Source organism: Lissotriton vulgaris, chromosome 10, assembly GCF_964263255.1.
Source record: "Lissotriton vulgaris chromosome 10, aLisVul1.2, whole genome shotgun sequence".
NCBI lineage: Eukaryota > Metazoa > Chordata > Amphibia > Caudata > Salamandridae > Lissotriton > Lissotriton vulgaris.
Window position 1 is genome coordinate 35,446,994 of NC_141698.1, and position 12,749 is coordinate 35,459,742.

The 12,749-nt window shown below is 43.6% G+C and overlaps 1 protein-coding gene across 2 annotated transcripts in view; it reads left to right on the forward strand.

Annotated features, from left to right (window-relative positions):
• The window catches only part of HDAC6 (histone deacetylase 6), a 167,787-nt gene that overhangs the window by 53,451 nt on the left and 101,587 nt on the right, over window positions 1-12,749 (forward strand). For both annotated transcript variants that reach the window (XM_086940369.1, XM_086940370.1), the window contains 6 exons: window positions 311-407; window positions 1,733-1,830; window positions 1,946-2,050; window positions 2,790-2,858; window positions 6,517-6,643; window positions 9,707-9,772. In XM_086940369.1, coding sequence (XP_086796495.1) covers window positions 311-407; window positions 1,733-1,830; window positions 1,946-2,050; window positions 2,790-2,858; window positions 6,517-6,643; window positions 9,707-9,772 — 562 coding nt within the window. The remainder of the gene's footprint in view (window positions 1-310; window positions 408-1,732; window positions 1,831-1,945; window positions 2,051-2,789; window positions 2,859-6,516; window positions 6,644-9,706; window positions 9,773-12,749) is intronic.

Below are 12,749 nucleotides of genomic sequence, written 5' to 3' on the forward strand. Positions count from 1 at the left end.
TTAACCTACCAGGGACTTTGCAGCATTAATTTCGATCAATGATTTTCTCTGCTTTGTTCTAACATGACAATGACAATGACAACTGTGTATTTTACATGTCTTTAGTTAGCACTAGCCTAGATCATAAAAGTTGCAATACTCTTCTGGTGTCTGAGGACCTTAAGGTATTGTGCATATGGTGCATATTTATACAGGATTGTCAGGTTCTGCCAATCTGTCCCTCTGATTGTTTAATTTCTGCCTCCCATACTAATAAATGACGGTATATTCAGAGAGTGAATGGGTTTTTCTGCTGTTCTTAATTGTTAAGCCAAGAATACCTGAATCAGATGAAGACTACGCAGAACATGACAGTGGAAGAGTTGCGGGCCTTGTCAGATACCTATGACTCCATCTACCTACACCCGGTGAGCAGTCCAGCTTTGATACTAATACTGAAGGCTGCATTCACTACACAAGAGCACCATTATTTTTATGAAGCTTAATTCCTGTAAGTATAACAGACAAGAGCAGATTTCCCCAGTGATCTCAACTATAGATGGAAAATTGGTGCAAAAACAAGTGCAAGTACTGTGTAACCAACAACAAGCAGCCTAAAATTAACAAAGGTCTATGTGCTGGAACTGTAGATATAAAGAGCTTCTTCTGTTTTTACCCTATCTTAAAATATGATATGTGGCTGGATGTCTGAGAAATGTGCAATAGACTGGTAAATGAAGAGCTTTGTTATAGCATAGCGTTGCTTTAGACTGCTGCTTTTTGGCCCTTATTGGTGTCTACTCAAGTTAGTTTCTCACTTCGACCTATCCCATGTTTATTTTCTCAGTAAGGATATGGCTTAAAGCTGTAGACATTGTAGTAATTTCTCCATTTCTGAACCAGAATATCTCATGCGACCCAGCCCAATGGGAATCTTGAAAATAATTAAACAACAAGGGGTGGTGATGGACAGAGTTTCTGAATTAAGCAGAATACTCTCACCCAGTCAAGAGATCAGGGCTAGATCCAACACCGTTTTTTAGCTCACTGCACCATCCCAGCTCAGAACCTGGCTATATGCAAATTAGTCTGTTCCTGTCCCAGTGCATGATGGGAACAGGGCAAACCAAACTACAAAGCCAATTCTTTCACTGGGAAGGAAACAAGCTTCCGGGGACCGGTTTCTGGCATTACAGCCGTCTTCGGCCCGGCTTGCTTGAATCCTGATGGTGCAATGAGCAAGGGACTCACATCTGAGTATACCCTTCCACGCTTATGGTGGACAAAATAATTAAACAACAAGGGGTGGTGATGGACAGAGTTTCTGAATTAAGCAGAATACTCTCACCCAGTCAAGAGATCAGGGCTAGATCCAACACCGTTTTTTAGCTCACTGCACCATCCCAGCTCAGAACCTGGCTATATGCAAATTAGTCTGTTCCTGTCCCAGTGCATGATGGGAACAGGGCAAACCAAACTACAAAGCCAATTCTTTCACTGGGAAGGAAACAAGCTTCCGGGGACCGGTTTCTGGCAATGGGACTCTTCAGTAGCAGAGAACTCTCCCTGTATTACACATCTTACGTTTTGCTCTAACTCTAGATTTTTTTATGCCATTTGTGAAGGCTCACTTGTCCGGTAGCACAGATGCATCACAAGATCTTACTCTGAATCTTGAATCTTCGCATTAGGATTTTGATTGGACTTAGATCTTTCGATTAACTTGATCTTCCCTTCATTGTTGTTGCTTCAGAATTTTTATCACAGTGCCTGCCTGGCTGCAGGGTCTGTTCTGCAGCTGGTCGATAAGGTGTTTGCAGGAGAAGCTCGGAATGGGATGGCAGTTGTGAGGTAAGTCACACTCCACCTTTTCCTTCACAGTCTTAGCTTTTGGCTTTGAAAAGTTTCCTGTATGTGATCAGTTTCAAATCAACATTGGAGGCACATTCTTTGTTTCATTTCCTAGACCTCCAGGGCACCATGCGCATTGGGGAAAGATGAACGGTTATTGCATGTTCAACAACGTCGCCATGGCTGCCCGCTATGCCCAGCAAAATCATGGAGCCTCGCGGTAAGCATCTGAATGCATATAGTGAATTAACTAACTCATGCCCCTGGGATCTGCTTGGACCATATGTTGATAAATGACCTAAGTGGATTTAGATATTTGGTGCCTAACTGAGAAATATCAGGATCGTAAATAGATCCTTTGTCCTCCAGTTGCTGAAGGACTAAGGTTGGAATAGTTGTGTATGCCTATTGATGAACAGATGAAGCGGAAATGGATCTTTGCTCCCCAGAATTGAAAAAGCAGAGGCGTAAATAGACCCTTGTGCCACAGTTATTGTTAGGTTAGGCACCAGGGGCAAAATATCTATGATCTTTGCACATAAATATCAACGGTTGAAACCGCTGCATTTTTCAGTTGATGAAAGGCATAGGTGTGAATAAATGATTTGATATTCTTACTTATGTTGTATATATTTATATGAGGCACTTTCTGCCAATGGTCTGGCCTCAGGTGGCTGATCTGGTTCGGTCTTTTTCAAAGTGTTTCACAGTCAAGAGTCTAGTGATGTTTGAGAGCTGTGGCTGATGAAAAGCAGAGATGGGAGTAGAGGTAAATCTCATTTGATGGCAGACCGAAGTTGGAGTAGATACATTTCTCAGAAGAGATGCAAGAGAATTGGTTGACTGATCATCTCCAGTTGAAGGTGATTTTGTTTATAGATGGATAGATCTTGTTTGATGAAAGGCTTTTTCTTTCAAATATTCCAAGCTCATCCCATCCCATACACATTTCTCTGCAGGATTCTAATTGTAGACTGGGATGTTCACCACGGTCAGGGCACACAGTATATGTTTGAAGATGACCCAAGGTAAGTGCTAACTTTTTTAATTATTTTTTTTAATAGTTTTTCACCTTGAAGATAACAGTTGTTGCATAGTTGGCAGATTCTGCAGAGAGGGCTTTTATGAGTAGAAGTAGAGTTTAGGCAGCTATTTTGGAACTAACAACTACTGTCTCCAAATAGTGAACAGAAATGAATAATTCAGAAAAAAACTAGCCCCGTGATCAGTAATTGAATAATCACAGAGACTGACCTACCCTCAAAAGTCTGTGAAGACTGGTTCTCCCTTTAAATAGTCAACAACTGCTTTTCCCATTGAGGGATCAATAAATGAAAGTGCAATGGAATGAGTGTTCCTATTCCTACAGGCCTCCTCCTTGTGATCCATCAAGGATTAAATATCCATAGAGGCTGACCTTCGGTTCAGACTCCCGGTGGATGAATGGTTAGATACCCTAGAGACTGTGTTTTCTATCTGCGGGGAAAGCCCCTCTTCTCTCATACACTGCTGCTCTCTTCATTGATTGAGTGTCCATAAAGATAATTCTCGGATGTCATACTGTTCCTCCTGTGCAACTGATTGTGAATTGCCTGCACCAGCATTCAGGTTTTATTATCTAAAAGGTGCTATGAATCTACTTGCACCACTGTCTCACTGCGTACATGAGCCCCACGCCTGTCCATGATTTCCATCCTCTGCACCCACTTTCTGTTGCTTTTGTCATTTGGCCATATATCGCTAATTAGCATCTGTACATCCACCTTGTGCATGATGTTGTAGTTCTTTTGTTAACTGCGTATCAAGAGGGAGAGAGAGGACCAGAAAGCTAGTCCTTGTCCCCGGGGTTTATATATAGTTAATCAAAAAGAGACAAGCTTAAGCATTATGAGTTTAAAAGTTTAAGGACTCGGTATGTTTTGTAATGGGATAGGAGCACCTGGTTGGTGTGCTCATGAAGCCCTCACCCACCAACCTAGTTGGTGGCATGCTTCATCATCGGGCCCACCCAGTGACACCTAGCGTGTCCCGGGTGTGCTTCGACACCTGGTTACAGCGGAGCAGGTATGTCGCTGAGTGTGCGGTGAAGAGTGTTGTGAAAGTGATGTTAAAACGGCTTGCGGATGGTCCCAGTACCCGAAGGTGAATTAGACTTTAATACCTGGGCCACCGTCAGCGGTTAAGAAACATGTTTCAGCCAGTGCCTTATGAATATGCTGGCTTTCTTCAGGACTAAAAATATAAATAAGTGTATGTGATTAAACTAATGGGTGTGTAATTCAGACTGTGTATACACGCCCTAAAGTGTTTATCTATGTGTGAGAGGGGGATTCCCTTCTCAAAACACGCTAGTTTAAGTAGTATTATGCTCCAAGGTTGTGAAGAGGCAAGGGGTAGATCAGCTTTTCTGGGTAGGGCCTGTTCTGGACCTGTAGTGCCTCCTTCGCATACCCACTAGTTTAATTGGATGTGGAAGATTCAGATGGGGCAAGACATTTCTGTCCGGCATGCAGTTCCCATAAAAGATCCAGAGACAGAAGAAGAGTCCCAAAGAGCTTGTTAGCAGAGTTTTGAAGAACATCAGGAATATGAGGATGATGCATGGTAATATGGATTGGCCACCTGTAACCGAATTACACATGCACCACATGAGGGCATGATGCAAGTATTTTTAGCAGTAGTCAGTGATGTACCTTTTAATGCTTGCAAAGTTTTACAGGCATTTTCTTGAGTCAGCTTACTGAGCCTAAAAATACCTCTCGAACCTACTACTCCGTCTGGGTCCAGGCCACAAATGAGACTTGCAACGCCTTGCACAGTGGCACAATCCTACAACTTCTTCAATCAATCATTCACCTTTGCCTCAATAGTTTAGTCCACCATAAGGTCCATATACAGATGCTGATCCAAAATAGGGATAGTTTAAAAAATAATCCCCTGTATTGTGGCCTAGAATGTGATGATTAAATCCAACCCACACCAGATATCGCCATTCCCGTGCAACGGAGTGCATACTGGATGACATTGGTAGACTCCACAGTATGATTGAGAGGGCATCAAAAGATGTCATTTGCCAGTACATACAAAGGAAAATGATTGTTTTCTTTACGATTTAAAAGAACATCTGAAATTACATCATTGATGACAACACTGCAGGGCGTGACGTATAGTTACTTTAGTGCTCAAGTTATATTTACTTGAGTTGTGGCAGATATAAACCTCTCTACATGTAATTTTGAAGTGGTCAGTTGCAGTCTTGTGTGTTTTCAACATGGTGATTGTGGCTTCTGTATATGAGCAACATCCGACGTGTTTGTCTTTACTGATCATGAGAGGAGATGACATTTACCCTCACATGACTTCAGCATTTTCATAGGGCTGGGCCCTTAAAGTGGCCTATTTAGTGCATTCTAGTACAGGTAGTCTTCAAATTTGTGTTCTCTTATTTCATCACAGTGCTTGTGATTGAAATGGTTGATTTGCACCACAACCTTTAGTGGCATAAAACTAATATGTTGCAGACCACTTCCCATACTTATATAAAACTAAAGTCCACTACCCACCTTATGGAGATATGATGTTCCCTATAACGAATGTGTAACAATGCTGCTATGTGATTTTCTGCATTTTGTCCAAGAAAAACTTGAATAAACGTTTCTAAATATCTATATCTATAGTTCGGTGGAGTAAGGATCTCCTCTGAAAGTCAGCTATATCAAGTTTAGCACATGCAAAGTTTCAATTTATGGTTTTTGATAGAACTACTTAAATATATCCCAAGGAAATGTAGTGTGTGCCTGGTACAACTCCCAGCCAGAAGTCAATCATTGATACACATATAGATGTACCTTTTCTTCTTTGGTATACTAAATATTCCAGCCCAGGGCCAATGACTGGATTTATGTTGAAATAAGCCAGGCCTTCACATTTTCTTATATACTGCAGCTCCCAACAAGGAACCCATAATTGTGACGGATGCCCAGCAAGGAGCCTACAATTGTGACGGTATGAATACATGAAATCACATTGAATCAGCCTCTTCTCTCCAAATATACCAAATCTCTTCAGTGATGGAATGCACAGGGACACAAAGCTCCTGTCTTCCATTGAATTTAGCGAATGGATCTAAGCTCTTAAGTATTTCAGCAATGGCACAGCTATGGCAGAGCAAAGTCTTGGCAGAGATGCGATTGCACTTGGTTAGACTTGTGGACCAGAGTGAGGTCTGAGCTGTGAGCAGTGCTACACAATGTGGGTTAGAACTCTAGTGCAAGCTGCTATCAAATGCAAGTCCGCAGAGATACTCTGACAAGAGTTCTAGTGGTAATAATACCATTTCGTGTTTATGAGGATTTAGAACTTTATAGTTGTTGGGATTTAGAAGCTACCTTTGTGTTTCGGAGGAATCAACCGCTGACTCTCAATCTTCTGATCAGCTTCAATAGAGAAATCACTTTTAACTTACTGAGCTATGATAGTGATAACTTTTGAAGCCTCTGTACTTTGCAGCTTGCTCATAACATTGTGCGATATGATTTTGTACTGACAAGTTGTATCACATGGAATAAGTGATGTAATGGATGAGAGGGCAGAATTCTCGAGCACTATTTTAAATTTAGTTGTACCCCTAAAGCTTGCTAATATGTTTTACCTTCATCTCCCTTTCCTTTTGGTTATTCACTCCAGTGTACTCTACTTCTCCATTCACCGGTACGAACATGCACACTTTTGGCCTCACTTGCCTGAGTCAGACAGTTATGCTGTGGGGGAAGGACGAGGAGAAGGCTTCACAGTCAACGTTCCATGGAACAAGGTACGGATGGCTTTATATAAGCCTGTTTTCATTGTATAACAGCCTTCAATTCCATTTGTCCTTTTAAAACTAGATTGAAACCAATATGAATATTGTGAAGTGATGTACTTAGTCCCTGCACTTTATTCATTTTTTAGGGTTGAGCCTGCTAGAGCATGCACTAGCTCATTTATCTCGCTTGCAATACACTCTTGTATATAAAAACGGGCTTTGAGCCCGCCCGTTGCTTACCGCTTTGTTGGCTTGTGTGTCCCTCTTCTTTACAGCCTTGTAATTTCTTTCCTCTCTGTGGAGCAGGGACCTGATTATTTCAGCGTAATCAGTGCCTGTCCGCTGCTCCCAACATGATTGAGGTACTGTTTTGTAATTTCTAACTTTTGCCACCCTGCAAACAGTAGGCATGTGGTTGGCAAAAACGTTCCTAGCAGGCCAAAAATTGGAAATATTTATTTCTATAGTTTCTATAGTTAACCTATTTTATTTTGGCAAGCCTTCTTTTCTCACTTTGCACTCATGCTTTCTTCTGTTTTTGTTTGTGGGCGCTGTTCTCAAAAGATGAGGATTATGTCATTGCAAAGTGACATGGTTTCTTTCTTATGTGTAATACATTTCTGAAAGGATGCTTTAACACATAATCTTGCACTAGACCCCACCCCACTCCAATTCGCCCAACTCCAGTCCATGCAATCCACCACACCAATCCACCCCACTCTATCCAATCCACCCAAGACCAATGTAATCCACCCCAATCCACCACACTCCAATCCTCCCAACCCACCCCAACCCAAAACAATCTGCCCCACTCAACTCCAAAACAATCTGCCCCATTCCAATCCAAAACTATCTACCCCACTCCAGTCTGCTTCACTCCAATCCAAGAGAAACTGCCTCACTCCAGTCCAAACAATCTGCCCAATCCAAAACAATCTGCCCCACTCCAGTCCGCCCCACTCCAAAGCAAACTTCCCACTTCAATCCACCCCACTGTGATTTGTCCCACTCCATTCCAAAACAATCTGCCTCACTCCAGTCCATTCCACGCAAATCTGCCTCACTCCAATCCAAAACAATCTGCCCAGTCTAGTCTGCCTCATTCCAATCCAACCCACTATAATCCTAAACAAACCTCCCCACTGTAATCTGCCCTGCTCCAATCCAAAACAATCTGCCCACTTTAACCCGCCCACTCTTATACAAGACAATCTGCCCCACTCCAATCTGCCACTCGGCCCCACTCCAATCTGCCCCAATCCAATCCCAAACAATCTACTCCACTCCCAGAAAATCAGGCCCATTCTAAAACAATCTACCCACTCTAATTCAGAACAATCCACCCCAATCAAATCTGTCCCTCTGCCCTACTCCAATCTGCCTCAATCCAATCCCAAATAGTCGTTCCCACTCCAAAAACATCTGCCCTACTCCAATCTTCGCACACACAAGGAGATGATGGATGGAGCACTGAAACTTTTCAGACACTCACCCCCAGTCACAGATCTGTGTTAAATCCATCATCATTCTTTAGCTCACTTCGCCACCTCAGTTCAGACCCAGCCATGTGCAAATCAGTCTTGACCCTCTGCCTCATGGGAACAGTCCAGCCCGAACTGTCATGCCAGGTCTTCCCCGAACCGGAAACAAGCATCCTGGGAATGGTTTCTGGGTAACACCCTTCATCAGCCAGGCTAGCTTGAATCCAGTGGCAAAGTGAGCAAGGGATCCACGTCTGGGCATACCCTGCCAACTTAGTCTTCCCCACTCCAAAAACATCTGCCCCACTCCAATCTTCCCCATTTATATTTAAAGCCATCTGCCCCACTCCAATCTAAAACAATATGCCCCACTTCAATCTAAAATAAATCTTCCCCCACTCCAGTCTACCCCCGCTCCAGTCTGCGCCATTCTAGTCTGCTTCTCTCATGTCTGCATCACTCCAGTCAAAAACAATATGCCCCATTCCAATCTAAAGCAATTTGCCCCACTCCAGTCTATTGAAAAGAATACAATTTTATTATGTGGGTGTAAATAGAAGGGATAATTCTCAAGAGGGGAAGTTGAGGCAAGAAAACTAACAGAGCATTACTCAGACTTATTTCTATATGTGAACACTGCTGCCGAATTATATGGTTTCACAATTGATGAATCAGAATCTCGTTTGTTCGATAGTGGTCTTAAATAAGAGCCCTGATGATGTCCATATCTGGACGAAACGCGTCGGCTGTTTGACATGTGTACTGATTAATGAACAGTGAAGATGTACTACTGGTGGTCACTATCTCTGTTGCAATAATGTCAATAAAGAACAACTTGGGGAATCCACATCAATGAACCATTGATATATTTTTTTGTAAATTAAGTCGCTCCCTCAACTCATGGCAACTCGTATTAAAGAACCAAGTTGTTACCTTTAAGGACAGTTTTGCAGTGTCTGTATCTTTTATAGACTCAAAGGCAACCCTCCATCCTTACCAGTGAGGTTCATCTATTTGACACTTTACATATGTGTGAAACATCTGAAAATGGCCTCGGTGTAGTGATGGGTATGAGCTTTTCCTTCTCAGTAGATGAATTATACACACAATGAAATGGATAAACTTTACACACTAATGTGGTAAATGTCCGTCTTTTACATTGACGGATACAATGTATCAGTAATTCCCAGCCTATAACAGGAAGTAGTTCAAAATCACATGAATGCTTGAAAGATATATCAGCACTAATTACAGGTAGGTGGCTATTCCCTGGCTCCCTCCAGCTGCGCAGAGCAGACTTCCTACTTTTTGGTCCTGCACCAGTTGGGATTTAAACAAAAGGTAACCCTTTGATTGTGTTGGTCCTTTCAGAGTTGTAGGAGACAATGGAGATACAAATTATTACATATTGGGTCCTTCAGGCAGTTTACATAATGGGCCCTTCGGGCAGTAGGGAAAGACATAAAGGCTGAGCTGAGCCAAGCATTCTGCTTGATTCTTAGACTCTAAATACTCATTCACATATCGTAGTCTCTTGTCTGATGTTGAATGTCTCTATTATGTTTCACCCTCTTCCTTCTTTCCTTCTCAGACTGGTATGGGTGATGCAGATTACATTGCTGCTTTCCTTCACCTCCTCCTGCCCATTGCCCTTGAGGTAAGCTGGATTCCTGAGGTGGCTTTTTATAACTTGTAGATAGGTTTTGGTTGCTCAGGAGGGTATATTCGGTTTTTTGATGCATTGCCCTACATGTTCCCTTATGATGCTCAGTTAATGGTTTGTTATTCAGTTGTCTTTTTTTCTCTCCCTGTGTTTGGCATTGGTCAGGAAGGAGGTGCAATTGTATGTGAAAATGTCCTTACTTCGAAACAACACCAGTTTCTGCGTAGTCATTCTGATGGATACTTCTAACTGCAAGTTGCTCATTTGTGAATGCTCCCCAAGTGCCAGACTAGATCTGAAAACTGTTTCCAGCAATGCCCCACATGCCATTAGGTGGTGCTGTGCAGCTCGCCACTTGTTCTGTGCACTTCGAAAGTGACAGAGTGGAGCAGCATGTAAGTGCTATCCCTGTGTGCTGACATCGGGTAGCTTCTTTCCATGCCTTCTAATGCGGATCAGAAGCTTTGCTCTCCAGGCGCCAGACTGGACCTGGAAACATTTTCCAGCAATGCTCCCACGTGCCACTCTGTGGCTCTGTGTGGCTTGATGCCAGCTTTGAACGGCCCAGAAAGTGCCAGCATGCAAGTGTTATCCCTGTGCGCTGATGTAAGCAACTTTCTTTCCACGCCTTACAATGCAGTTCTGGGCCTCTGCTTCCCAATTAGTCAGCCAACCGACAACTGGAACAAAATTCACTGTGCTAGGAAATTATATTGCCTCCTAAAACTATAGGTTTAAGACCATGCTGTGACTGTACAAAACAAAATGTCAGTCACAGATCTGCACAATGTGTGTCTATGTAAGTTGGGTGGAACCCAAAAAGTCGAACGAAAAGTATGTCCTCATGCATCTGAAAGTGATCTGGAAATGAGAAGCGAAGGTGTGCGTTGCCAAACATAAGTAGTCACAGCCCTGCTTAGTAGATTTTCCAGGGCATGGACTTAGTCCCTCTCCTCATACCATTTCCACAAGAAGTTTACCTCGCAGGCGAAGTCCACCTGTAAGTCCTATTAGAAGTCTAGACACAGAAAAGCAAATCTGGACTTGACCCCATACCACCATGGAGAAGGCAAGTTGTCATTGGATGGCAGTCAGTCTGCCTCCAGAACCCTGGTTGCGGAGCAAATTCCGCAACTAATCGCGGTGCGCCCCGAGTTTCCCAGGCCATCTGCAATGCCACAGCAGATCGAGGTCTTCAGAGAGGCAATGGTGCAAATTTTCTGCATACCTCTGGAGCCCCAGCTCCAGTGCCATCTGACCCCTTGAAACCAGTTCAGGTTTCCTTACAAACTGCCGTACATATGTCTACTCCGACTCCCAGACCTGTGCTGGGTCGTTTCTCATAGATGTTTCTTCCAAGGCCACCGATAATGTAAGAGGACCTGGTGCAGATTCTGATGTCTGATCCCGAACCAACTGCAACCTGATCTCGACCGACGTCACACTACAAAATAGCTAAAGCACAACCGGTCAACATAAAGCCTTACTCTGTGCCATAGTCTCTAGGTGGGCGAATGCATCAGCTGAGGCTCCATTATCTATTTGGCCCTGAATGTGAACAAGGTACTACACCACAGGGAAGATGATGGCGTTGGTGGGGAGGGGATGGTGATCTCCCCTCTGAGAATAATGACGACAATGTTTACATGGATTTACAAAATTCCAGAGGACTTAATGCTTTCCGATTAGAGGGTTGGGCTTACCACTTGAACCACCAACAGAAGAGAGCGCATCATTTGCAGTAGTAGTCCTTGGGTAGCAGAGGTCCTGGAATTGCAGCTGCATTCAGTTGCACCAAGAATAAGATCCTTATGAATATATAGCAGCCTGTCCCAGCCACAACTGAACTTTCCTTCCCTCAAATGAGGCCCTCACTGATACTTTGTTGGACACCTGGTCAAAGCCCTATTCTTGCCCATGAGTTAATAGGCAGGTGTCCATGCTCACAGACCAGTGGACGGGCCTCTCTCATAGGTATACCCGTTGATGGCTCATGTCTTTTTGGTGAGAAGCTGATTTTGCCCAGGAGTGTTATAAGGGCTCCCTCTCTCTGTGTCTCCCTGTGCCTCTTGACCCCTGCCAAGCAGTTCCTACATCAGTTCAGAGCATTCAGATGCTACTCCTGGGTGCCTGCGTATAGACAGTGACAGTCAACCTAAGAGCTGCAGTAGTCACCCCTTTCCGTTTATGGCCAGGGAGGTGGTTCTGGCAGTCAACGCACAGGCCAGTAGGGGCGCCAGTCCTCCCAGTCTTTTACACTGTGGCAACAGACACTAAGCTGCTTTAGATTGCTCCCAGTGATGCAAACCCATCCCAGTGGGGGTCATTATGTAGTATTTCTTCCCAGGGTGGTTATACATAGCGTCCAACTAATGCGTCATACAAATCATTCAGCATGGCTATGATCTACACCTCCTTTTTAGTACCACCAAGTTTTTGCTCTGCATCATACTGACTTTCAGAGGAACATCTCTCCGTTGTAATACAAGAGGGGCTCTCCTTAAGTGCTATCTGTATTCAGAAAGGATTGTTACCTCATTATTTTCTTATGCTGAAAAAGAACAGAGGCCTCAGGCCAATATTAGACCTTCGATCTCTGAAGGCCTTCATGCTGAAGGACAAGTTCAAAATCCTCATGCTAGACCAAATCTTGACTGCTGTGGGCATGGAGGACTGGATGGTGTCCTATCTGCAGCATGTGTGTTTTGTTTACCCCTCATGCAGTCCCATAGAGGTTTCCTGCAGTTCAAAGTCAGCAAGGAGCAATTTCAGTTTGCAGCGCTTACGTTCAACCTCACCAGTGCTCCACTGGTGATGACGGTGGTCGTGGTATACCTTCGGAGGTTGGGGATACAAGTTATGTCCTACCTTAATGTAGGAAGCTGGGTACTTGTTGCATGTCGGACTAGGATGGCGGAAGGAATGACCCTTATACATAGTTATTATGCAGGTGATGGTAGTCCTTCTGAGA